Source organism: Opisthocomus hoazin, chromosome 22, assembly GCF_030867145.1.
Source record: "Opisthocomus hoazin isolate bOpiHoa1 chromosome 22, bOpiHoa1.hap1, whole genome shotgun sequence".
In the NCBI taxonomy this organism is placed as follows: Eukaryota; Metazoa; Chordata; class Aves; order Opisthocomiformes; family Opisthocomidae; genus Opisthocomus; species Opisthocomus hoazin.
Window position 1 is genome coordinate 11,470,930 of NC_134435.1, and position 26,324 is coordinate 11,497,253.

Here is a 26,324-nt window from a genome sequence, read left to right on the forward strand (position 1 = left end):
GTGCTGGGGATCAAGGGTGACAGAGTAAACAAAGTCAATAGTTTCATTGTGCCTCTTTTCAAAAAAATAAAAACCGCACAACTATTAACCAACATGAAACATTGCAACTCTTCACAGATCATGCTTTGAACAAGGCAGACTTATTTTCTAACAGAGACAAGACTTTCAGGAAGTTTTTCTGAGCTCCAGTTGGAAGTTGATTACAGAACGTCCAGGGCAGCGTTCCCATCCCGACCCCAAGCACACACACAACAGGACGCCATGGCTTGTTTAAAATGCCTTTTTTTTCCCCACCTGTCAGCCACCTCCGTCCGCAATGTGCCATCAGCCCCAAGCGTTCACCCCACCGCAAATACCGAGCAGGAACTGTGACTTAGACATAAAATTCTGGGAGGATAGATGATTCAAATCAGAATGTACGAATATCCATTATTATAAAAAAAGATTAATAAAATTAAGTGCTACTACTAGGTCCTCTTTCTTAATCAGAAGATTTTGATAGGGCGGAGTGTGCTTTTGCCCATACCAAATCCAATCTGTAAGTTTTCCCTACAATAGCTAATTAACTCACTCAAATTTGACTTAGACAGATACCAGACTACAAAATATTAACTCACAAAAAACTGTGAACACTGATGTTATCTGAAAAGTTTGGAGTTTCATTTTTTCAGTGGGGGGTGAGGGGGGGAAGCCTGGCTTCAAAAATAGCTCTGGCTCCACTCTTAGCTCCACAGCTCATTAGAAAGACAATAAATGCATAGTCAGTATTTGCTCTTGTGGAAGTTCATGAATGTCTAAGAGGCTGAGGATTATAATTCCGTGCGCGCACGCACCTTCTTATCATGCTAGCAGCATTGGGGGAAAAAACATGGCATATTGTGAAATGTAAATTGTAGAAAGGTAAGAGACATTTTTGTATGCTGCAAAGAAGATACGACCTAAAAGTGCCATCTTTCATTAATAATGACATTTAAGAATCCCAATTTATATTGGGAGATGATCAAGAGTGGTGTTTTCTCAACATTCTAATGCCCTTAATACAGTTACAAGAAGAATCAGTCAGTGAGGCAGTAACTGTTTGAAATGTACTTCACACAGTCCCTGGGGTAAACAAAATAAACCTCAGTGGTGTGCAAGGCTGTGTCAATAAGCCAAGACCACATCTAGCAGCGCACTTAACTGGATGATTCCAACTGAAGCCTCCAACTTAAAAAGAAAATAAAATCGTGATTAGATGCATTCTTGAAATTCAGGTCTCAAGGCCAAACACAGGTCCTAACGTTCACGGTACATAACTGGGTTACGCCTCAACAGAACTTCAGGAAGACTAGCAAGCACATTTGAGGAACAGAACTGCATCTGCTATTTCTGCTGAAGGCAACGTGTATGCAACTCTTTGAAATTCTCCTGATAAAACCTGTTAGAGCTTTAAAAAAATAGCTACGTTTAAATGATTCATGGAAAAGAAAAGCACATCCAGTCTTTATACTTTGTGAATAAGCTAACTGTTTTATTAATGAAGGCAAATATCAGATAAATATTGGGGGGGGGGAATCTTTTTAAAGTAAAATCAAAACTGACACCACTGTATTTCAGAAGTGTCTGGTTGCTTTTAGGTTAGTTGAGAGATTCTTTATCCATTCTAGGGGTTTGTTGGTTGGTTGGCTTTTTTTTTTTTTTTTTAGAAAAAGAACTTTTTCCTGGCCTTCTTAGTATGGAAAAAAGTCTATCTACAAAGAACTAGGAACTGAACACAGCTGAGCCTGACTCTCATATCAGCTTTACAGCAATGCAACTTCATTAAATCACAATGATTTCAACCGGCATGATAAGAAAATCCAGCCCATCCACATGTAAACATAGCTTTAGTAGTAAGTCTCTCTCATCCAAAAAAAAATTACTCAACAAGTATCAGTAAATGTGTTCAATAAACCATAAAAGGAAGCATTAGCAAAAGGGGTTTAGGGCTAAAAAACACCCTTCGCGAGCACCCCCACATTTTGCAAGGCCATTCAAAAACTGGTCTTCCGTATAAATACAAAAGGACTGCTATTGAGAGAAACTGAAATCAGATCTATCCAGACCTTCTTCAGGAAGCTTTTATCAGTTCTGATTCAATTTCAGAAGGGTTAGGTTTGAAGAGTTCAGAGGGAATGAAAAACATTTAGTTCTAGATGTACAAGTAAGGCACAATATAAAGCCACATCATCATCTGTCATGAAGGAAGTAGGAGAGGACGAGAATCATACATGGTACAGCAGAATAAGCAGTCCATCGATTCAAAGTGTGGCACCTACGTTCAGACTGACGAGATCTCAACAAGAGCAGTTATGACAGCATGCTTTTAATATGGAAACAAATTGTAGAGAATCCAGTGTATCAGAAAAAGGAAGAGCTTTTGTTTGTAGTAAATCAAAAAATGTATAATGTTTTTGGATATAGGATTAAAAGTGAATATTCACAATGCCTACACTCAAAAACAAACAAGCAAAAAAAAATCCAGGACTTCATCAAGATCCACATACCATGTATGAACACTGAAAATCTTTAGAAAATGGTCTTCTCTAAAGATCATCCAAAAACGCATGCCACAATTGCCAAAAAACAGAACATGTACATTTGTTGGTTTTTATACCCTTATAAGATCTTTGTCTGTGATAAGTATACACTAAATGTATATATTTTAATGACACTAGAGGAAGCAGATTGTTACTGGCATTAAAGTACAACCATTTCTAGACGGTTTAAATGCCACAGAGTCCCCTGGTTAAAATGTAAAGCTGCACAGCTTGCCTATGTCACCTTTATGATAAAGTTAAACCAGCAAAAGGTCTTATCTTTACTCTACATTTTACTGCCAGGTTTTATTTATATCAAGTATCGCTGCAGCATTCTGACCAGCCCAGAGTTAGCAGCAAGTGGCAGGAATCATATAAAACGCAGTTTCTTTTTTTTCTTTTTTAAAACAAAGTGCTTTTCTAAGATATACATACATATAAATAGGTACAAAATAAAGTGTCAACATTAAAAAGCTCAACTATTTAAAAGCTTTAACTTAACATAATACATAGAAAACACTGAAATGCAAGGGTATGGAATTCACTAAAGATTCAAAGTCTACTTTGAAATGCTAGACCAAAATCATATTCTGGTTTTCAGACAAAAAGCTATAAAGTTATGTATGCCCAGTATTTCTGAGCAGTAAAAAAGGGGCCTTTTAATACCTTGTCAGTTTGTCACAGAAATTTCTACCTGATTGCAAAACTGCTCTCTGCACTGCTCATGAAGTTCAACAAGGCCAAGTGCAAGGTCCTGCACACGGGTCGGGGCAATCCCAAGCACAACTACAGGCTGGGCGGAGAGTGGGTCAAGAGCAGCCCTGAGGAGAAGGACTTGGGGGTGCTGGCTGACGAGAAGCTCAACATGACCCATCAGTGTGCCCTGGGCTGCATCCCCAGCAGCGTGGGCACAGGGTGAGGGAGGGGGTTCTGCCCCTCTGCTCTGCTCTGGTGAGACCCCCAGGAGTCCTATGTCCAGCTCTGGAGCCCCCAGCACAGGACAGACCTGGAGCTGCTGGAACGGTGCCAGAGGAGGCCACTAAAACAATCAGAGGGCTGGAACCCCTCTGCTGGGAGGAAAGGCTGGGAGGCGGCTCCAGGGAGACCTTAGAGCAGCCCTCCAGTACCCGAAGGGGCCTGTAAGAAAGCTGGAGAGGGACTTTTGACAAGGGTAGTGATAGGACAAGGGGTAAGGGCTTTAAATTAGAAGAGGAGAGATTTAGGTTAGATTTAAAAAAAGAAATTCTTTACTGTGAGGGTGGTGAAGCGCTGGCACAGGCTGCCCAGAGAAGCTGTGGCTGCCCCCTCCCTGGCAGTGCTCAAGCCCACGTTGGACGGGGCTCTGAGCAGCCTGGTCTGGTGGAAGGGGTCCCTGCCCATGGCGGGGGATTGAAACGAGGGGATCTGTAAGGTCCCTTCCAACCCAAACCATTCTGTAATGCTATGAAATGCTGCCTTGTCTACACCGTTTGGACACAGCGTAAGGACCTCTCGTATCTGAGCAGTGTGTTAACACCATCAGAAAGGAACAACAGTATTCAGATCTTGGTACAGACACGGCCTTAACTTCACAAGAGACATTCTCTGTCGGCATCTCCGGAATAACTGCAACGTCAGCAATAATTACAGTAGGAATACATCTGACCCACTGTGTAAAGCAGCAGCCAACTCTCACCTCAACCTAACAACAACAAAAACACCTGAAACAAAACCACTCGCATTCCACTCAGATTTTGCAAGTCTTAAGTGGATTTACAAAGTTTTGCCTAAATAGCCCTGGGTATTTGTTCAGTCTCTTGTAGGAAAGACTTTCTGTACAGCTCAGTAGTGGTATTTTGGCCTCCTCCTCCCTCTCGGGTCTTCCAAAATATTGAGATACAAAGCAAGCTGTGTGCACGCTCACAAGTATGTGGCAGGGCTGCCACCTTCATCATCCACTCTTACTGCACTATTACCGATTCAGACTTCTTTTTATAGTACAAGCTTGGATATAAAAATAATCTACTTATAAACAAAAAGGAATCACAGTACAAACAAACTTAGACAAACTAGAAGTGGAGAAGTTCCCCAAAGGGACTGGGGAGAAAGCCTTCATGGACTCTTGCATTTTTTTTTCAGCAGCTACATTTGAAAATATTTGGTATTTCTATTTTCAGTAAACAGTGTTTTGTCATCTTTAAATAGGGAGAGAAAGAACAGGGAGGAAAGGGGGGGGGGTCCATGAAACCAGAGAATGATCTTGCCTTGAGATAAAGTACTTTCTCATCAAAGGCTAAAGCTTTTAATCTGTACGTTAACACTGACTACAAAGCCAACTCTTATTAGCAGAAGAGCAAATAAGAACTCTGTTAATATTCCTCAATCATAGAAACTACTGAATTAACAAGAATAAGTCACATATAAGTTTGAAGAAGCTAGTTTCGAAATACCTGTACAAAAATATAAAAGTCTATAAATTTTTTTTTTGTTTGAAGCCTGTGTTGATCCTTGGAAACATCACATGCATAATAATACATCAACTGGAAAAGTGGCAACTAAGGAATTAGATATTTGTAGCTCTGTGTTTCTCTTTACATATATACACCTTACAATAAAAATAATTTTATTTTGGTTGTTTGGTGGAAGTATACTACAACAAGCTAAATTTTTTTTTAAATTCTCAAAGTTGAAAACTATTTTACCAATAGCTTACTAAAATCCAAATATATTAAAATCTCCTACAGTAAGTGCAGAGAAAAAGGATTTAAAGACTCCGAGACGGCCACCAACTTATCTACCATGGAAGCGAACTACAAGAACAGCAAAATAATATTGTTATGTATGAATGCTCCTTCTGTAGATAATTGGACCCAAACAAAAAAAATTCACAGTTCAGTAAGATCCCTAACCCTGACCTTTAATTTTTTTTCTTTTTTTCATTTGTTTTTACATTCAGTACAGTATCATATAAGCTGTGCAAAACTTTACTTAGACTGGCAGTTCGCCATATCAGTTGCATTTGTCTTTGGTACAAAAATAAACAATCGCATTAATGTGCAAGTATTTGTTTTCTTCCGGCCAAAGTACCGAAATTGAGTTTTCTAGAGCCATCTTTTATACAATACATAGACTCTGTGGCATATATCTACATTTTCAACATATTCCTATATACATTCAAAAATTTTAAGAGCTGGAACAAATACATTAAAACCTATAATCTTACCATCTATACATCTTTTTTTTCCCCCCTCAGGGTTTTCTTCATACAAAACTTTACCGGCTTACACTGATAGCTCTCCCCCAAAAATACAAGGCACAAAGAATATACTTTTTTTTTTCTCTTGCTTGCACAGACATTTAAATACTATATTAAGCTCAGAAAATTAAAGTCTTATATGGCACACTAGCTCTAATGCCATATGTGCTATGTACAAGTTAATGGTTGCAAAGAAAGTTCACTGTTTAAGAAGAACAGAATGAAATCCAATTATTAAAAAAGAAAAAAAGAACAGAAAAAACTTGCCAAATTGACAGCTTTACCAAAAAATGCTTCCTCTTATTTTACTTGGAGCATAAACCTGCCACAATGTCTGGCATATGCTAAAAATCTTTACTAGCAAAACCATGTTTTTGCTTCTAAAACAAAAGTGACATATTCTGGTCCTACGTAACCTAATTTTAAAAAGAATCCTCATATCTGTATTTAAGCTTAAAGCAGCTTTGAAACTATCTGATTTATGCTCCAAAAATGCTATTAAGCATTTTATATCATGCTTTGATTTGTTTTACTACATTGTTATTTTAAAACAATGGAACCTAATTGTCAGTGTTTACATAATGCTAAACTGACATGCAGACCAGAATGCAATTTACACTGAAGTACTTGACAACACAGGTAGAATCTGATCGATGAGAACAGCGGAAGTCATGTCTTAAACTTTTGACACTGGTATTCGTAGCCCTACAAGGCCACCGGTGGGGTCTCCTTCTGCAGTCTTCTCTAAAACTTGATTCACAAATTCTGATGTCTGCCCAGCTACAGGTAGACCTAAAAACGGAGGGTAAGAAAACATGTTGTAAGGTTACTATTCATTGCACATTTTTGTACATTCTTGCAAGTAACACAAAGCCAATGAACACTTTGGTTAGTAACCAACCAGAAGGCACAGACAACTGAAATTAGGAAGTGCTTCTTTTCTCTATTCCAGAAATTGTTTGCAATCTAATGTATCGTAGATCATATGTCTCTTCTTCACATACATGCAAGTACATTAAGTTCACTGCTTACCAAGGGTGTCTTTAATAAGTACGTTCAACTTTTGTTCCATGTTGACTCCTCTATCATCTTTAGGTACCTGCACCCGATTAACTATTTCTTGTTTAATGGAGTTTATCACAAACAGTAAATTATCTGCAAAAAAGAAAACCCGGATTAGATGTACAGCACATTCCCCTTGGATGCAAAAGAGATCCACAGCTGTCCACACACTGTCATCTGTAAGTGTCAAAGGTGTCACATCACACTTACTGTAAAATTAAGATGTAATAGTTTACATCTGTAAGCATATTTAAAAATATATTTACATTACAATCATACATTTAGATAATTTACATCTGTGAAGTAGCTCAACACTGCAGGTAACCCAATTTACACGCACTTTATAAAGTAGATTGTTTTTGTACCAACAAAATCGTTGGGTTTGTACCAACTCTGTTTTCTCTATAAACTGCCAGGTATGACCCAGGTTACACGATGGTGCAAAACACAGACTTGTCTGAACAAAAGAAAAATTAAGATGTGAAGAGTTGTATTTACCATATTCCGTGTTGAGACCCCAGAGTTTTACTTTATTGGCTTCATACTGGGCTTTCTTTTTTAGTCTACAAGCCCTATAGTAAGAAGAGGGGAAGAATTAGAACACTAACAAAAATTCCAGAATACTAAGAGCATCTGTTTTCTTGCCACATGAACTTATCAACCAATACTTCCAGAGCTGTGATGTACAATATCATCTGTCTACTCACTCACCTTCACTGAAAGCACTCTGCTACCTACATTTGCTTACGTTTCACACTTGTGGATTTTATCACTGTATCAATCACTTGCCCTGCAGCTAAGTAAGCCAGCTTCCAGTGGAAATACAGCATTATCTAGGGAACAGGCAATGCACACCTCCAAAGTGCCAGCTGCCCTGCTTTTTGATAAACCGGTAATTAGCCCATTGCAGGAACTGTCATGATGAAGCAGGATCTCGAGGCAAAAATTAGTTAGATCTTAATTGTACAGTTTTACTCATCCATGCAGTGTTATCTAATATATACCTGGAAGCCAGCTTGTTCTTTTCTTTTCTTGACCTCGGTCGGGCAGTTAAGGGAAGTTCACTGACTGGCGTCAGGTCACTGATCACCTTGTTCAGCTTCCTCAGCTCATTACCAATCTGGAGAAGTTTTCTGGGGTTGGGAGTCAGGTCTTCTACATCAGTCCTCCGTGACTTCTTTGCTGCATATTTTCCTGTTTTAAATATGCAGAAAATTGGGTTGGGAAGTGACAAAATACATACACAAAGCTAGGAAAAAACATTCTTAAATCTGTATTTTTTGGAGTGCAGTTTAAGTTCCTTTGTTCATTACACGAGAACAGACTGGAATCATGTGATCCCTATGGCCTTTCACAACAGAAAAAGCATTTCCAGACAAACTGCTTTGTTAAAGTCATACTATATCCAGATCAGATAAGAGCAAATACTGCTGGCTATGCTACTGGATGTGACAGACAGTATACACACAACTGCGCTGGAAAATGAATGCCACAAGTTCAAACCCAGATGTTCTGCCCCAACTGTAACCTGCTAACTCGTGTTCAGCCAATATTTCCTCAAGTTGATTAAATTCCTAAATAATCTTATCGTTGAAGTTCTGTATTAAGAAATAGTGTGGAGGCCTGGTACGGAAATGATCTTCAGTAATATTGAGCTCAAACAATCCACATAAAGACTAGTTAACCCCTTTTGTATGTATCTGAAGCTATTTAAGGCCTGGTTTTTCTGAGGAATTACACATATTCAAGACAAAATCTTTATTCTTTAAGATTCTCTGCCACTGCTGTGTCTTTTTCCAGATTTCTATTAAAAATGTCTGTTGTTACAGACACTTGCATGAGAATGTTAATAAAACTAACAAAACCTGCTCCAGAAATATTTATTAGAGAGCTGATAATTTAGCATGATTTATTTGAGGTAGCAGATGACCTTGGTACACATCTGTGTATGAAAATTAAAAAATCCTGCATGTGTTATATTCTGTAGCTTCTGGATGTTAAGTAGTGTTTAAGCCCCAAAATTCCTTGCATACGCACCTGACTTAAAGGTCACTTGCTCCTCCAGTGTTTGGTGGGACTGAATCCTCAAGGCATGTCTGGTTATTTGATGTTTATTAACAAGTATAGATATAAGCCTTACATCTATAAGGCTTAGGAGCATAAGAAGGAGCAGTGAGAGGGACTTTAGGTACTGGTATTTCACTACAAGATAAATAAGCATACAAAAACTAAGGAGATTTTAAAAAAATGTTTTCTTCCCTGAATAAATCTACAAGTAACAACAACAAAGTATTTTTGTTTAACAGAAGGTAAACTGCCATGGTGTAATTTTCAGCTGTAAGGGAATGTTAACATTACAACCAGGGAAGCTGGTTTTTTCAAAGCCAAAATCAAACGGAGCAGCCTACCAAAGAGGTCCTGTGACAAGAAAACAAACGTCACTCCTAAGAGTGGTTTGTTCTGGGTGATGTTAGTGTGCGGTACAGCAAATTGCTAATCAAAAGATTACGGGAATAAACCACAGTTATTAAAACATTTGGTTTAAGTTTCTAAGAGGGTATTTTAAAGAAATAGTTTATTCACAGAGGAGTAACTGCTTCACTGTGCTGCATTCACATAGGTGGGAGAAACAAGTAGGGAGGAACAAAACGAGACAGTTATGCCTCATTGCTGGTTCTGTAGTTCATACTGCCATTAACGTGAACTTTGCATCTCAGATCACTTCCAGCTTACTTCTGACACAAGCAAGACTGAAACTAACAGCTATAAGGGGCAAGTATCAGTCAAGCGAGCCATCCAATATGTTTACAGTATCGCACTGAGAAAATTTCAAACTTGGGGTTTCCACTGAAAGCCCTTGGAAGTTACTATCCTCAATTCATCTACCTTCCTTTGGAAGAAACCACACTGAAAGTTACCACTGTATGTTCACTGTGCCTTCCTTGGAAACTGTGCAGAACCGTGCTAATTAAGCAACAGACTTACAGTGTTTTAATGATTTACTTTCATGGCCAGAACTCAACTTCTCAGCACTTGCAAGTATCGGAGTTTGGCTACTGAAGGGGTCAGAATGAAAGACATTCACTTGTAGCTAGGACTCAATACTTACCGTGATGGAGACCATTCTTCTGATACATGTTACTCGGTAACGTATCTCGATTCCACTCGGATGGCCTCAGCATTCTTTCTTGTTGCGATGGTGTTAGTTGCTCACTGTACTCCCAGAAGTATCTCCGCTTGCCTCTTTTCCGAGAGGATATTGCAGTCATTTCTTTTAAATCCTCCACAGAATCATTTTCATACCCTAAAAGGATGCATTGCATTGTTTATATAAAGTTGACAAAACTGTTTCTAGCCCTTTAATGGTGGACTGAGTATTCAAGTTAAGAGCAAAACCACAGATGAGACCTGTTTTACTTTATCTAATAGACTTGGTTTTCAGCGTCAGCTATTGGGTACTCGCCTTAAATCCCGGGACAGACACTGGAGCCAGTGATGGCGCTTCACTAGTGAAAAAGAGACAAATGCATTGAAAGCCCCTTTATGTTCTCTGTCCCCTTAAGCTCTATTGCTCTTCTCCCCCACAATCCCACCGCTGCAGAGTACAGACAACAGCCGTCGCAGAGTGTTCTTCCACCCTTATAATTTTCTCCATGAATCTGCAGGAACATAATCCTACCTTGCCTCCAGATTTTAATTAATCTCTCATCAAAAAGTGTGGAAAGATAAGCAGATAACAAAGATGGGCTAGCAAAAGACTAATAAAGAAAGCAAAACTATTACATCATAAAATATTTTGAGTTGGAAGGGACCCACTAGGATCACTGAGTCCAACTCTTGTTCTTCCTTGAGTTTAAATACCTTCAAAATCAAAGCACCCATCTCTGCTAGACTAGAAGAAGGGGGCTCTTATCAGGACAATGACCTAAAGCCCGTAAGAAAAGACCATCTAAACTGAAGGGATCTGGACACAATGTGTTCGGTCTCTTCCTCACCTCTTTAGTGGGATGAAAAGAAGCGATCCACAGTAAAGCTACAGAGTATTTTAGATGTATATTACGATGCACTTGATATGATGAACTGTTCATGAAGTACATGGAAACTGTAATGCCATTATCCACAATGCATAAGCATCTATACTATAATTACCTAAGTACAAACCAGTTTCCAAAATCCTACATATGCTTTAGAAAATAAAGACAACTTACACTAAGGTTAAAAAAACCCCAAACCACTGCATCGCCTTTTGTACTAAAATGCTACATAATAGTTCACATTTATTTAAAAAACAATGCATTTCAAAACATCACACACACTGATGAAGCTTAAAGAAAAGCCAACCACTGAACAGACTGTAAGCTTAACAAGCCTTGACCCCATATGCTTGAGTTCTGCTTCATCTTTTAACAGCAGCACAAAGAACACTTTCTTCTTTTTAAAACAGTCCATTCAATTACTCTGTTTGCCCTTCAAAAACCAGTTGAAAGAGGAAAAACAAATTTTCTTGCTTTCGTCTGACTCTCATGTCATAACCCAAAGTATGAATAAAAGTTAGGTGTGGAGAAGGATTAAATCAGTTATAACTTTCTGTTTCTAATAATTTCATCATTTATTTTGATTCTCTAGTTTATTAAAAAGACACTATTTTAAAGGCAAATCAAACAAGGAAACATGCGCTACAAAACATTTTTTCTTCTATAGCCAAAATGATTATGACAATTTATATTAAATACAGTTTCAAACACCATATTTTTAACTGTACTTCCATTTTACCCGAATCCTGTTTGACATAAGTATCAAAATACTCTTAAAAATCCCACTTACTTTCCACTTGAAAGAACATATCAAGCTATGTAACTCATTATACAGATATGTATAAATTTAGCCCATTTTCATGATAACACAGAATTAAGCCAACTGACGAAAAAAAATCTCTTTAAGAGCTGATGTGTACAAATGTACAAGGTTAAAATCAATACTTCCTGTTTGCTTATTTAAACTATAATTACGTTAGCAACTTAAATTATGTTGACTTAATGCATCCTGCCTTGCAACTCTAACACTGACCTCCTATCATTTTAAAGTTACATAGAATGATCTAGTGCACATTGTCCTAACCTAGTCTGTAACATACAGGAGTGCAACAAATCTGTTTAGCTTTTCTGCACTGTATGCATCTTCCTTCAATACTCCTCTTAGCAAAGACCACAGAGCAGTCTCCCTTTCTTTGGCGGGCTTCTAAGAAATCTGAGAGGGTTCTCGTATTTACCTTTCAAGCCCTTCGCAAGTCCCTCCTAAAAATCTTTGTTCACATCCCTTACTATGGTTTTAGGTTTAAGTTCACCAGGGTTAAGTAAAACAGAGAACAAGATAGACATGACTTCTGCGTCTTACCAGATTAAAAGCAAAAATAGCCCCACCAAGACACAACTAGAAAAACCCTTCTCTTTACCATTTAATCATACTAGCTTCTGTCAAAGCATTTATTAGTCTTTTCCCCCAAGCTGATGGTCCAGGTGCTCAGAACAGATGCAATGCCACATCTCTAAACAACCTCCATGTCTCTACAAGCACTTTTCCCTTTCAGCTATTTCTTCTCCAGTGCTACTGAAAACTGGATCAGTTGTTGTACCTCCCATTTCTGGAATCTCTTGACTACTTGATGAGAGAAGTAGTGATTTACAAATGTTTCTATTAAATGAGATAGGTAAAATATACTAATACTGGCAAAAAAAAAAAAATGTTTAAGTGGTAGAAAAGGCCTGGGCTAAAAACTCCCATAATAAACTACCTTTGCAGGTGACCAAAATTGCTACATCCGTACCATGGTGATAATAAAAACACTGTTGCCCAAACTTGCCTGACAGCCAGTCATATTTTTAGTGACTTCTCCAAGTTCCTGAAGTTCACAATATCTATGTACTTTCTCAGACAACAGTAATGCTTTAAGAAAGCATTTCATGCACTCCAAAATCATACAAGAAGAATAAACAAAAGCAAACTGTGTATAAAATACATCAAACGTTCAGCAATAACTCCTATGTTTGCTTTCAGTACTACAGAAAGTTAAATCTTCCTGTGCCATGCCTATTTTTAGGAACTTTATCCATAGTATTTACCTTACTCTGAAAGTAGAAAAGCAACACAATTTACAAGAGTGACATAACCTTCTAATACAATCAAAACACACGGTGAAACTTTTAATATCACCATACTTGAGGTGAATGGCTTCATTCGCTTAAAGTTCTAGCAAGCTTGTAGAAGCCAAGTTCCTTGGTTACTGTACCGCACAACACAGCTGTATTTAGGAGGTGAGAGTGCTTGCTTGTCAGCAAAATTTGAACAAACAGCAAATAGTTAATGTAATTCCACCAACTGAAATCCCAGCATCTTATATACGACGTCTCTTTTTCAAGGCTACCAAGCTTTCTGTGCGACATGCCTCTGTGGGCTGCAAAGCACTGTGCAGTACAGCAATCATTACAGAGCTGTTAATAGCTACTCAAAGCCCCACAAAATAGAGGCAGTTCAATTCAGAAGAAGGGAGGAAGAGGTTTTAAAATATTAATAAAAATGTGTTAGTTACATGTAAAAGTAACATAAAGGGCATAATGCTTAACAAGTTTAATGCCAACTCAGGAAATCCACTTAGAAAATAATTTAAGCTGAGTTCATTACGACAAACACTGACAAGCTTTAGGGAAGCTGCTGTTTTTAAAAAGGCAAAATTTCAGCTGCTTTCCCCCCCGAACTTACATATTGCCAAATGTCTGAATACCTTAATTATGATACTCTACAACAAAGCATTTATAAAGTGTGAATACTGTAATACTTTCTACAATTAAACTAATACTTGGTTACAGTCCTGTCCCTTTCCCTTCATTTTATTTTCATTTTTTCCCTTTCACTTTATTTTTATACAACGTTACCGCTTTGTTACCTTCTAGGTGAAGGTTAGTTCTTATTTCTGTTGTTAAGGCTCCATTTCTACATGCAGAAGAGAAGAATTCAGTATCCTTTGAAGACCCACTAAGTGATACTGCTGAAAACCACCAAGAAACAGTTCTATTAGTTTCAGTGGTAAGTATTCTTTGGATTCTGTGGAAAACTGTACCTACAGTAGGACTTACGTAATTATGAAACTATTTCACTCAGGCTATGATTTCATACCAGCTATCAAGAGGCACAACTCTGGATAAATTCAAAGCAGCAACCTACTGAAGCACTAGAAAGCTCTGCATATCCTGTCGTCAAGCCATGAAAAAAGACAAAAACTGCAGGTAGCTGCTCTACGACCTTAGCCTACAAGCTAGGTTTCCTGTATTCTCTATTATTATTTTTGTTGCATGACCACAGTCTATGCATTTTTTTCTCAAAACAGGGCAATAGAGACATTGTGTAGTTTTCATTAATTACATTTTGCAAAGCACTTAGAAAATCTGGTTTGAAAGTTCGTAACTGAAGATCAGTGTTGCTCATCTGTAACTACAGAGCATTCAAAAGCATTCTTTCCCACTTGGCAGACAAATCCATTAACCTCCACGTTAACAAAGCCCACCATTGCCGGTACCTGGTTCTGAGAAAGTATCGCTGATGTCGTCATCTTTATCATCCTCATAATCTTCTTCCTCATCATCATTTTCAGACAGCTCGTGCTCACTGCCAAATCCTTCATCGTGGTCCTCATCTTCAATATCGTCCTCATCATCCTCATCTTCCTCGGGGTCTCCTTTGGCTGACTGTTCACCCAAACTGTCTGTTACAAAAAGAGAATAGTTGTGCTCTTCTTTCTTCTGTGAAGAATCTGACACTGATGTGCTGGCAGAAAGACTGCTCTCCCCCACAGTGAGCCCTGGGGTTTCCTGGGGTGGACTGACGAGCAGTTCTTGAGTCTCTTTAAAAGGCAAAACAGGAGGCGTACTGTGACCATGAGGGGACTCTATTCCTTTTCTTTCCTGTCTCTTTGCTACAGCACCACAGTAGCAGGTGTTTTCCTTTGCTGCATCAGCATGCGTCTGGCTCAGCACTGGTCTGCTCTGTGGTAAAGGATTGATCTTTACTTTTGCCTTTTTAACATAGTCTTTACATTCAACATGAATGTTCACTTTTTCAGTATTGTACACATTTGTCTTCACCATGATTTGTGTACTGGAAGCAGGCTGAGTTGCAGGTTTGCTTGCCTTCTGAACACAGTCCGACAAAGGTGCCTCAGCCTGAACGTTCTTGGACGAACAGACTGGGGCTGCTGCTCTGGTTGCAATTTTTTTGCCAGGTAACAAAGAATTTAAAGGGTTTTGTTTTACACTGAAGAGCAAATCAGGGTAATAGAGTGAATCAGAAACAGGTTGGGAGTCCTCACTGTTAAGCTGAGCCAGTGTCGGTGTTTTGCTTATCACCTCTTCATCTTGGTATGGGCTTGAAAAGTCATCAAGGCCCAGGTAATCCACCTCTTTTGTTCCCCAGATGTCACAGCTGGTTAATTTAGTGTACTTAGTTAAGTCTTCACAGTAGGTATCCCACTGCTCCCACTTCGAGGTGAGCGCAGCTTCTTTGTCCAGGATGTCTGTAAAAGACTCCAAGTTCTCAAGGTCTTTGCAGTCTTCCATTAAAAATAAGTTGTCTCTGGAGCTTTGCTGATAGTCCATTTCTCTGTCCTGTGCGTAAGACGACAAGTTAAAGATTAATACAAAAAAAGTATCGATCATCTCTGTGCTCTACTTAATCTAGTATGGTGAGCTTAATTCCAGTGAAGTGTAAGAGAGCGGTAACATATGAAGAGACCTCAACTTCCAGCTAAAAGCTTCTTTTGCGGGTCAGAACGAAGTCCAGCTTCCATGCTTCAGCAGCAGCAGATCCTTCTGAAGAGACTGCCAAAGATATAAGTCAAATGCTGCTGGATTCTTCTCATGCTATTGCAAACTCATCTGGTCATCATCAATTAGACTAGGTACCAATATCCATGTATTTAAAATACTAAAGACATCACAGACATGCTGTTCTACTCTCTTTTAACCTAGGTCAATCTTTGCTGTATCCTTAAAAGAATATGCTCAAGTCCACCAGTTGCTGGAAAACCGCGTTCTAACATGATCAGTTAATGACTGTGAGCTACCTTTCTTCTCTGATGCAGCGAAACAAACAAAAAAAAGAACACTAGTATAAGCAGCTCATGAGTCAACTTTTATTTTGCTTCCCCTGCCTTCGCAGCTTGGGTGAACTAGCATATAGCTGCTCTTGCAGAAAAGATTGCAAGAAAGTGTCTCAAGCATCATTACATAACGCCAACACAGCTCTATTTGAGACATGCATATCAAACCTCTCCTGACGGCCAGCTTTAACAAGCGCCTATTGAGGAAGCATCACATCTGCTGGACAAGCAGTTAGGCTCTTCCATAATCAGTAGCTAGCAGTAATGAATAATCTTCTACATTCTTGAACAAATATCCCTTTATTACTATATGAACTCAGGGTATTAGTCAAGTGGAGAAAATTATGTACACACACAGAAAGATGACCTACCAGTTCATACATAAAGTCTGGATCTGAGCTGCTTGCCAAGAGATCCGTGCTCATCAGAGTCTGCTCTGAAAACACATGGCTCCGAAAGGCGTCCCCAAAAGGAGGGTCCATTCCACTCACACTGGGCTAAAATAAAATTGATACTGATGTTTAAAGCATGCTATAAAAAGGCATAGTCTTCTCTTCAACAAAACATAAAGAATATTGCCATTTCATCCAAGACTCTGAACTTCTGCTGTACTTGCATCTGGAAGGTTTTTGCCTACTCAGATAAGCACGTCATTTCACAGAGCAAGAGAATGCTTTTAGAGCAACTAACAACATGCAGCTCTTTAATCAAAGGACACATTTGTATTCATCATATAGCTGCAAGAGCATTGCTCATTCCTTCTTTTTTGTTGGTTTGAAATTCTCGTGTGTTTGCCAAGTTCAGGGATACGTTAGCATTTGTAGAAGAGGAGAGCTAGTACTGGCAAGATCTGTGAGCATCAGTAGGCACTACACGCTGGCCAGGCCTTCACCCTAATACAAACCATTTGTACTAAAGCACTGTTGACTGTTTTTAGAACCATTAGAACTCATAAAACTTACACCTGAGATTGTAACAATTGCTGAATTTATTATAACTAAATCAGGAGTGTTGTATCTCTTGAGAATGAAGTAGAACTTTGCAAAAAAACATTATGCAGGATGACTGGGCATGCAGGGAATGGGCAGCAAGGCTTTCTGCTACATTTAATTCCAGACCTCTATTTCTCTTCTAGACACACTCTCCCTGAGGGTTGGGAAGGGAGAAACACTGTACTGCTGAAAATCATTCAGTGTGCTGATGTGTGAATCGCTGCGGTAATAAAAGGCTGCTCTCCAGGCATCCACCGTCGTCAAAGAGGACAACTTTACTGAATCCTGCTGTGTGAACAAATACAGCACCAAGAGAGGCAACACAGGTTCCACCATAGGCACTACTGGCACTCCAAAATATACACCATTTAATCTCTTCTAAATTCTCCCTGCTAACGCCAGTCACATTTGCTCTTAAACTTCCTCTTTTTTGTTGTTAAATAAGGAAGCAGAATTACTTACAGAAGCAAATAAAATCATAACAGACTTACCTGAGGCATTTCCAAGCCCAGATTCCCCAAATCCAATTCCAAACTTCTTGTTTTATTCACTTGTAGATTCCTTTCCAGCTTTACTTCAGTCTCAGTGAGTTTACACAATCCATGCAATGAAATTTTTCCTTAGGATAACTTCAGTTCACCCTGATGGAGCTCTTCTATTTGTAGACTTCTGTGTAGAATAAACACAGCAAACCCCAAGGAGGTAAGTAATCCTTCACCAAAAACGTAGTGTTTAAAAAACAGTCAAAGTGAAGACAAAAATTTCCCCTGAAAACTGATTATTCCTCATGCTGGAATGTATAGTAATTTTCTTCCCCTGCCATCTTTCATCAAATGAAAAGCCATAGATGCTGCAGAACAGAGTTCCTGCAAAAGGCTTTTTGGCTGAGTTACATTTTGTTGCCTTTTTTCCTCACTATCGAGACTATGAGCTCTACAGACATATGAAAAGAAAAGCCTGCCTAATTGGAAATAATGACTAGCATACTGCTGGGTATATAAGAGAGAAACAATCTTTATGACTAATAAAACAGAACCAATAAATTCTAAAAATGTCTTGGGCAGACGTCTCAAAACACGATTTTCACAATAGGCAGTGATACAGTTTCTGTGCTATCTCCTCCGTCTCTTAAGAGACGAATCCATCCAGCAGCAGGTAAGATCGCACCCATCACTCATACAGCAACATCTAGTGGCAGAGGGTTACGGCAAGCGTGCTCACCGTCCAGCAGCAGAGGAAGGAAGAGACAGACCTCCCCAACACAACAAATTAAAAACTGTGCCAAATTCAGAGCTGCTTAATAAAAATATCTTCTCTATTAATTTCAAGTAAGGCACATGTTGAAATGGGTCCAATTTATCTATTAGTAATTTTACCAGTTTAGTAGTTTCTGTAGAACCGCTGCTACTTCAGATGTTTACGTAAAGGCTTTTCCGAGCCTCATGCCCTCCTTAATCCTGCGTTTTCTAACAATGCAAAGAAAAACTGTAGAAAAGCAAGTACCTTAGCACTAGTATCAGTAACTATACCTACACTAGAAGTATGACAAAAGACTCATAAGTAACAGGAAGTAAAAAAGAACAAGGTTACATCAAAAACAGTAATAAAAAAACAAACCTTAGTATCTAATGCAACTACTTTGTCTCCAAGGATGCTGCCTTCTTACTGCCTTGCTTGCCTGCAAGATCCCTACCCTTACTGAAAAAGTCTCTTTACCAAAAAAGCAGCATTAGAGGAACATAATCGAAAAACTGAACCCTCATACTTGTACAGCTGTTCAGCACTATCAGTTAAAATATATTTGTTTCTTTGAGCAGGATTCTCCACTCAGCACCGCTCCTAAGTCAGACTTTGGCGCAATCTGCTCAGGCTGTGTTTATTCTCTTGTTTGGAAAAACAAATAATAAAGTAAAAGTGTTCTCCTACAGCGGAGCTATGCTCAGAACCCTCCTCCCACCAGCCCATGACAGCATCCCCATGACTATTCCTATTTTCAGATAGTATCTCAGCTATTTTATTATTTTCAGCATATCTACCACGAGACTGTTGTAAAAACAGACATTATGCAAAAAAGTCTTTACTTTTTTAAACATCCAGCTTTTCAAATAGCAGCTAGAGTATAGAGAACAACAATTACAAGTCCAGTTATACACAACTGCTCAGTAAAACCATGCTGCCACCGCCAAAGCAGGCCATTCCTTCCAGGGCCCTGTGATGAGTAAGAGCCAGTTCCTTCTGAGAAAATCTTCTTTCTGCTCTAAAACTTCCAGCGAACTTGTCACCTATCTTAAAGCGACATTTAAAGTTAAGTTTGTGTCCCAGGGCAACATGCCTGAACAACCCTTATTTCCCTTCACCCAGCAAAGGCCACAGCGCGCAGAACTCGCCCTTCCTATGCTGTTAAACGTGGCACGAACGACTAAGTCACTTTTCAACCTGGCCTGGTCTAGGAGAAAGGGCCTGTTCTTTAAAACAAATAAACGACGTTCTCATACGCCAAGAAAGAGGCAAGAAGGGTATGGTCTTTAACACCAACCTACACCTGAACAGTATCTTAGTTTCTTTCCACACAGAGTGGCAGAGATTGATGCCTTTTTCAACAGAACATCAGATTAATACCTTGACGTCAACACCAGAACACCACCGCCACCATCTGCATTCACACAGAAGACTGCCAGAAGTTCTGCCACTGCATGACATGAAGGGGAAAGGAAGGAGATGTTTGCTGCTTCTTTACTGGTTATTCTTTATTATGTTTTTGTTAGAACACATACCTCAAGGCATTCCACTGTGCTTCATACACAACTAGGAAAGGGGAGTGAAACTCAACCTGTACTGACACTGATTTCAGTAACAACTGACCAACACTTCCAAGTGTCAGGACCAGGGAGGTTTTGGATCATTTACAAATCCTCAGAACAGACATCAAACTTTCGAAATACTTTTACCATCTCAAAGATTGGAGTGATCTTTTAGCTATAAACTTCTAGCACCGTTGAAGAATGACAGTGCATGTCCTCCCAAGTCAAAGCAGTATATCAGCTAATCCGATTGCTCCTGTAATTCTCTCTGTATTTCATTCTTGACATTTTATAATATTAATACTTAAATGCGATCTGAATCCCATTAGGATCTAAGCAAGTATCCTACAACATAAGATTTTTCTCGGTAGCTCTACAGAGGGGGGAAACAGGGTGAGGCCATAAAAAGAAAGACACTGCCTCAGGGCACAATCTATGCATGCTTCATGCTCCCAACAAAGCAGACCTACTTCCAATTGCTTTCTAAATTTCCCAGAATCATCAAGATCTTCATTAAAAGCTTCCCAGCATTCACACTTAACTACCAATATTTTTTCATGAACTGGTAAATAAAGATGTAGCGTTGAAGTCAATGACACATATGGAAGCACAGATGTAAAGTCTGAAGTCTCTGTGAAGGAAAGTAACTTTGTAGATCGCAGCTGAAGTCCCATTTTTACAGAATTTATCATTATTGTCAGTCTCAGCTCAAGACTGAGTTAGAGCAGAATAGCGCAGTTGTTACGTTATCTATAGTGAATACAGATTTGAACGAACTGAAGGATCTGTGGCAGAGCTGAAGAATAGCAATGTAAGAATTACTGAAGATAAATACAGCAGAATTTCTACTTCAGGACAATTTTCATTAATGCCTTACATCAGGCCTTCCCAAGCGCAGAGATACGGAGGTGAAATCCCGCAGTTGCTTCACAGCAACTGAACTGCAGGTGGAACACACAGCCCGAGGCAGCGGGCAGGGTGCTGCCACTCCTTCTGGAGCAGCCTGCAGTTAAATCAGATTAAGGTGATTAAGGAACCAGTCCCTGAGTTGGTTCCGTGTCTGCAAATTCTTGAGTCACATCAGTGCAGAGCTGCACCCCTGCTCCTGGGAGAAGGCTCGCTCCTTCACGTGAGCATGAGGAAGGGTAAGACATCTCAGGAACTGCTATGCTGATCTAACATTTAAGGATTGGGGGTACTGATGGAAGCATGCATATACGCATTGGTTAAAATCCCCATCAGTCATCAATAAGCAACCAAAACCTGTACTACAGAGTTAACAATCCATTAATCTTACGAAAAATGCTCATAAAAATCCTCTGCGTTTATATTTACTTTATGAAAGTGCACATTTGGAATAGTGTAACAGTGGTCCCGTGACACCTGGGAAGACTGAACTTCAAACCGTCTAATGCAGGGCTTATTACATGGCATTACTGATGCAGCAGCACATTCAAACTGGCCGACAGCAGGGCCTGAACTGAAAACACGCAGCATGATGGAGGCGCACGGCAGTTACCATGCACGCGCCGCTTCCCTAGGCTCGTAAAACACCCGTCTGTGATGATACAGTATCTCCAGAGAGGACCTTGTAAGAGAAAAACCTAAGCTGCTGACATTCAGCTTGACGAGTCTGAAAGTCTTCCTCAGTCACCTGTATGAATCACTTGCACTGCAGCTATAACCAAAGTTGCTATTTCTGTCTCAATTCAGATGTGTATTTTGTACAACTTGAAAAGCCCACAGAGCATCGCTATACCATTTTGTTGATTGTACAGTGCTTATTATCACAGCAGCTAAATGCCTGTTATAAATACATTACATGAACAATTACACTGTTCACGACAGTGACTACATCATCCAGCACAGTTTGTCAAAGCTACATTTTTGATGCAGATAAAAAAAATGGCACGTCACGAGAGCCTGTCAATACGCAACCTCCGAACTCAAGCTAAAACATTCAAAATACTGAACTCTGAATTTCAGAGAATGCACAAAAACTATGCCACATATTTTAAAAGAACCATTATGTACCACGCCGTGTTTGCTGTATCTGGACATTTTATGAAGTACTACAGTTAAGAGATACATGAAGTTCTCCTACACTCCTGTTTAAACTTTTTCTCCTTCCACAGTCTGTGCCAATTTGTTTCCTATTACAGAACATACTCTGCTTGGTGCGGTCTTCAAGCACAGAACGTATTTTTCTTAGCTTGTTTCCGAGTGTAATGTTCTTGTTGGTTTTGTTTTTCCTCTTTATACATGATTCTTCAATTAGCCAGACTTAAAAAAATTATTTTATTTCCCCCCTCTGACCAAGACACTAAGTTTTATTTTGATGGTGGGGTGGTTTTTTCAAGGTTTTTTTTCAGAGCAGGTGAGCAAAGACACTCGTGTAAAAGGTCTTCCTCTGCTTCCACCCACTGTCGCCTCATTCACCTACTCATCCAAAGAAGCCAAGGCCCTCTACCTTCTTGGTGATGTATTTGTATTAAAATGCCAGCCTAAGCATCGAAGGCATTACGCCCTTCGCCTTCTCTATCCTGGAGAGCAAACAACAGCTGCTCAAGACACCCAGATCCTAAGTTTGATGGAGCATTGCCATTTGAAAGAACCAAAGATACGAAGACTGTTTCACTTCTTGTAAGCCTCTTCCCTTCAGGAGAGGGAAACTGCTACTTCACTGTCTGTGTTCCTTTGCCTCTGCTGACCTTCCCTTCCCCCCTAGTATTATTTTTCTGATCCTACTTGCCCACAGGAGACAGACTTCAAGATCTGGAAGTGATACCACTGAACGAAAGCTCTGGTCTCCAACCACTCATGCAACCCCTCAGGCAAAAGAGCTGATGAATTACCAAAAAGAATACAGCACTATGAGATTTGTTTGAATTAATGCTCCTACACACCAATGCCAGATACCCAACTTTGAAGGGGTATTCTACTTCAGCACGACTGCGTGAGCAAACAGGCAGATGCCCATAACTGATCATAATGCAAGAGGCAGAAGGAAAAAAGTGATTTTTTCCTTTTAAATAAACATCAACATATTGCATCTATGTATTTTATAATAACTATGCCCAGAATAATATATTCCTACTAGAACCACTAGCTTTTCTGTACCTTCTGGAACAAAAAGTGAGATTTTATTTTTTCAGTGCCAAGAGTGGGAGGTCCAGCATGTTAAACTTTTTATAACCATATTAATACATTTCAATTAATTCAAAAAAAACACCACTGTAGAGTTAGGAGAGTTGTTTGCATAAGAGAATTAGCAGTAAGACTAACATTCACAATTTTTTTTTGAGCCAAAGACTTCCCCTGAAGCAGAGTGCGGCCAAAGCAAAGACAGGGAAAAAAGCAAAACTAGACCACAATTTAGCTTACAGTCTCCAGCAATATTCTACACTCCTACATGAAGGTTTTTTCTGTACTTTTATTTTCTGACAGTGCAGTGCAAAGTCTTTCAGGGTAAGAAAAAATTAATTCTATAGTTCCCAGAAAAAAAACCTCTTACGATGAAGGGAATGGTACAATCTAGTCTACTCTTCATACTGTAAAACTATGTTTTGTTATACTTTTGTTAGAAATGGGTTAGCAGTACAGCACACTTCAAAGCCAGCAACAAATCAGAAAAATGCATCAGTCAAAATAGCCCCAAAAGTAATAAAAAACAGCATAAGAGCTCAAAAACAGTAGAAGGATTTTTTTGTTAATATAGTAATATAATAGGGGAAATTACTATGGCAAGGTCTAAACCTTAAAATCTATGGTTGTGAGAAAACTTTTGGCTTGACTTTCAAGCCAACACCAACTTTCAAGCACTTCTTATGAAGTGCCCAATATCTTTATCAAACTTTTATTTTAAAACACCATTTAATTAGGCTTCACAAACCACACAGTGTTGACATGCAAGGCATGGGAATCCAAAACAGTGTGTTACCTTATTTATACCACACTATCAGTCTATTAGTCGGACAGAAGCTTCTATTTACTCCCAATTAATTCCTGCTAACGCTGAAGGAACTTTAAACCTTTATCCTTCAAAAAGCTCTTTTGCTACTCTCATTTAAAAAAAAACATAGCAAGGGTGTTCAATGGCTTGAAGCCTCTGCTGCAGATTTCTCTTACCAGTTCATACTCCCATCAAATGCAGACCAATTCTTTTTTTCCTCAGGTAAACTACAGGCTACAAAGTACTGCATGAGGTCTCTGAGATATTATTCACGCCTTTAAAAAGTACTATCACTGAGCATTGATATTTCTACAAGAAACCTTTCCTGCTAAAACAATCACCCGATATATTTCTTAAAACATCCTGTATTTCTTTACGTTAACTTCTCATTAAGTTGCCAACAATAAAAATTGATGAAGTTCCTAAAACACCTGTGTCTGCCCTCTATAATTCTTACTATGAAAACATACGTGTAATAATAATAATTAACCCTCCCCAGAAGGATGCTTCGAAGCCACCTGGCTAGGCGACCTCAGGCCAAAGGCTAACCAACCTTTCCTCACCACCTTTAAAACAGCCTGAAGCGTTTGAAGGGTAACACCAGAACCTGACTCGGGTTTGCAGGTTCTGTATCGCACGGTTTCAGCGAGTCACCCTCCAGGGCCAGCAACTCAAGGATCCCGCTGATTTTTAGTGAGGAAGCGAACGTTTCGGCTGGCACCGCTGAGCGACTGACACTGCTCCGCCTGTTGCACGGAGAAGCCTGGGAGAGACACCGGCCCACCGCGGGCCTGCCAGGCGCCGGCGAAACGCGGGTCCGGGTCCCGGCCAGACGAGGGGGTCTGGGGAGGCCGCCCCCGCCTCAACGCCCCGCCGAGTTCACCCGGACCCGGGGAGGGGCCGTGCGGGGGGACGCCCGCAGGCAGCTCCCGAGGGGCCCGGGGCAGCTACCGGCGATCTGTAAGCCGAGCCTGCGGGACCCGGCCCGCAGCGGGAGGCGGGGACGCGCCCCTCGGGGGGGGAACCGGGCCACCTGTGCGCGGGCACCGCCTGCCCCCACGGCTGCGCACCGGCTGCGCCCAGAGGCGACAGACAGACCCGCCGAGGCGCAGCGCTCCGGGGCGACGGGCACCCTCCGCGGGCAGCAGCAGCGCGCCGGCCCCGGCCCCTCCCGCGGGCAGCTCCCGGGCGGCCCCGGCCCGCGCCGCGCCCCCGCCCCTGACCCACTAACACACCTCCCAGCCAACATGGCCGCCCCGCCAGCCAGCGCCGAGCGCAGCCTAACCCGGCCACCACCTCCCCGCCCCGCCCTCCACCCCCCCTCACTGGCTCGCTCCTCAGCCACGCGCGCTCCCATTCGCCGACGCCCACGCCGCTCACCCGCCCAGCGGCCCTTTCAAGCTAGGGTGAGGCGACATGTAAACAAACCCCCTTCCGCCGCTGCGGAGGGCACCGGCCGCGGCCCCGGGCCCCCCGGACACAGCCGAGCCGCGTCCGCTCGCCCGCGGGGCACGGGGAGCCCGCGCCGGCCTCCCCCGGTCCCTGCGTGGCGGAAAGGGCGCCGAGGGCTCCCCTGCCCCGCGGGAGGCAGCCCCCACCCTGCGGCCTCCCCCGCCGCACCCCCCCGGAGGACGCCCGTTCCCGAGCGGCCGGGGCTGCCGCTCCCCGGTGAACCTCCATCTCCCCCCCGGCCCCAGCCAGTGTCATAAAACGCCGTGGCGGAGCGGGGAGAGTCCCTCCCGCCGCCCTGCCCCGCCACTTGCGGCGCGCCCGCCGGCCCGGGACCCTCTCCGGCCCCGCGGCCCGCCTTCTCCGACGGGCTGGAGCCACCTCCGGCAGAGAGACACCCCCCCCCCCCCCCCCCGCTCAGCCCCCGGCCGTCCCGGGCATTCCAACAGGTCGAAAGCGGAGCAGATGACTGCGAGCCTGCAAAGCAGCCGAGCGCAGGCACCGCCGAGCCCTCCCGCGCCCGGGCAGCTCCCGCACGGCCGGACCCCGCGGCAGGACGGCGCCTTCGCGCCCCGGCGCCGGCTGCCAGACTCACTTTTCCCGCGAAGGCGCGGGCCGCTCCGGGCGGACGGGGGCTAGAAGGGACGCTGACACCTCGCTGTCCGGCCGCCCGCGCCACCCCGCGCCCCCCCGCCATCGGGCCCGCCGCCTCAGCTCCGCCAGCCGGGTGCCCCCCGCGGCACCGGCGACCGCACCCCCGCGGGGTCCCGCCGCTCCGCTGCCCACCGTCCCCGTCCTCTCCCGCCGGGCGGACACGCCCCCCCCCGCCGCCCCTCCAGCGGGGCAGCGCCCTGCAGCCCCCGCGCCGCCCCCCGCGCCCCGCACTCACCGGGCGGCCGCGGCTCAGCAGGGGGCGCCGCCCCGCGCGCTCCGGCCCGTACCCTCCATGCGCTTCGGGGTTTGTTTTGTTTATGTCCCTTCCTGACGGGTTCCCGGAAATCGCGTGACTCGCCCCCCTCACGTGGGGAGGGCGGGCGGGCAGCGGGGAAGGCCTCGCCAGCCAATCGCCGCCTGCCGACCCGGCGGCCAATGGGGCGCTGCCCCCGCCGCACCTCCCTCGTCACGTG

At 42.0% G+C, this 26,324-nt stretch overlaps 1 protein-coding gene across 3 annotated transcripts; it reads right to left on the minus strand.

Annotated features, from left to right (window-relative positions):
* Positions 1–1,482: 1,482 nt before the first annotated feature.
* Positions 1,483–26,201, minus strand: CREBRF (CREB3 regulatory factor). 3 transcript variants are annotated; one of them, XM_075441549.1, is made up of 10 exons: positions 26,087–26,201; positions 17,487–17,664; positions 16,375–16,500; positions 14,426–15,509; positions 13,796–13,897; positions 9,965–10,159; positions 7,860–8,049; positions 7,354–7,427; positions 6,826–6,948; positions 1,483–6,585 (listed from the first exon to the last, which is right to left on the minus strand). In XM_075441549.1, exons 2-10 carry the CDS (start codon positions 17,493–17,495, stop codon positions 6,470–6,472), a joined length of 2,019 nt encoding a protein of 672 aa, XP_075297664.1. In that variant the 5' UTR covers positions 17,496–17,664; positions 26,087–26,201; the 3' UTR covers positions 1,483–6,469. The 3 variants fall into 3 exon arrangements, with proteins under 3 accessions (XP_075297664.1, XP_075297665.1, XP_075297666.1); XM_075441550.1 differs by lacking the exon at positions 26,087–26,201 and adding an exon at positions 25,793–25,874; XM_075441551.1 differs by lacking the exon at positions 13,796–13,897.
* Positions 26,202–26,324: the final 123 nt, after the last annotated feature.

What these genes read in the sequence shown, in the direction of transcription:
- CREBRF (XM_075441549.1), bottom strand. An exon ending in GGGTCTCAACACGGAATATG is followed by an intron (nt 6,949 to 7,353) that starts GTAAATACAACT and finishes TCTTTTTTGCAG; the next exon opens with ATAATTTACTGTTTGTGATA. An exon ending in ACTTATTAAAGACACCCTTG is followed by an intron (nt 6,586 to 6,825) that starts GTAAGCAGTGAA and finishes CTCCGTTTTTAG; the next exon opens with GTCTACCTGTAGCTGGGCAG.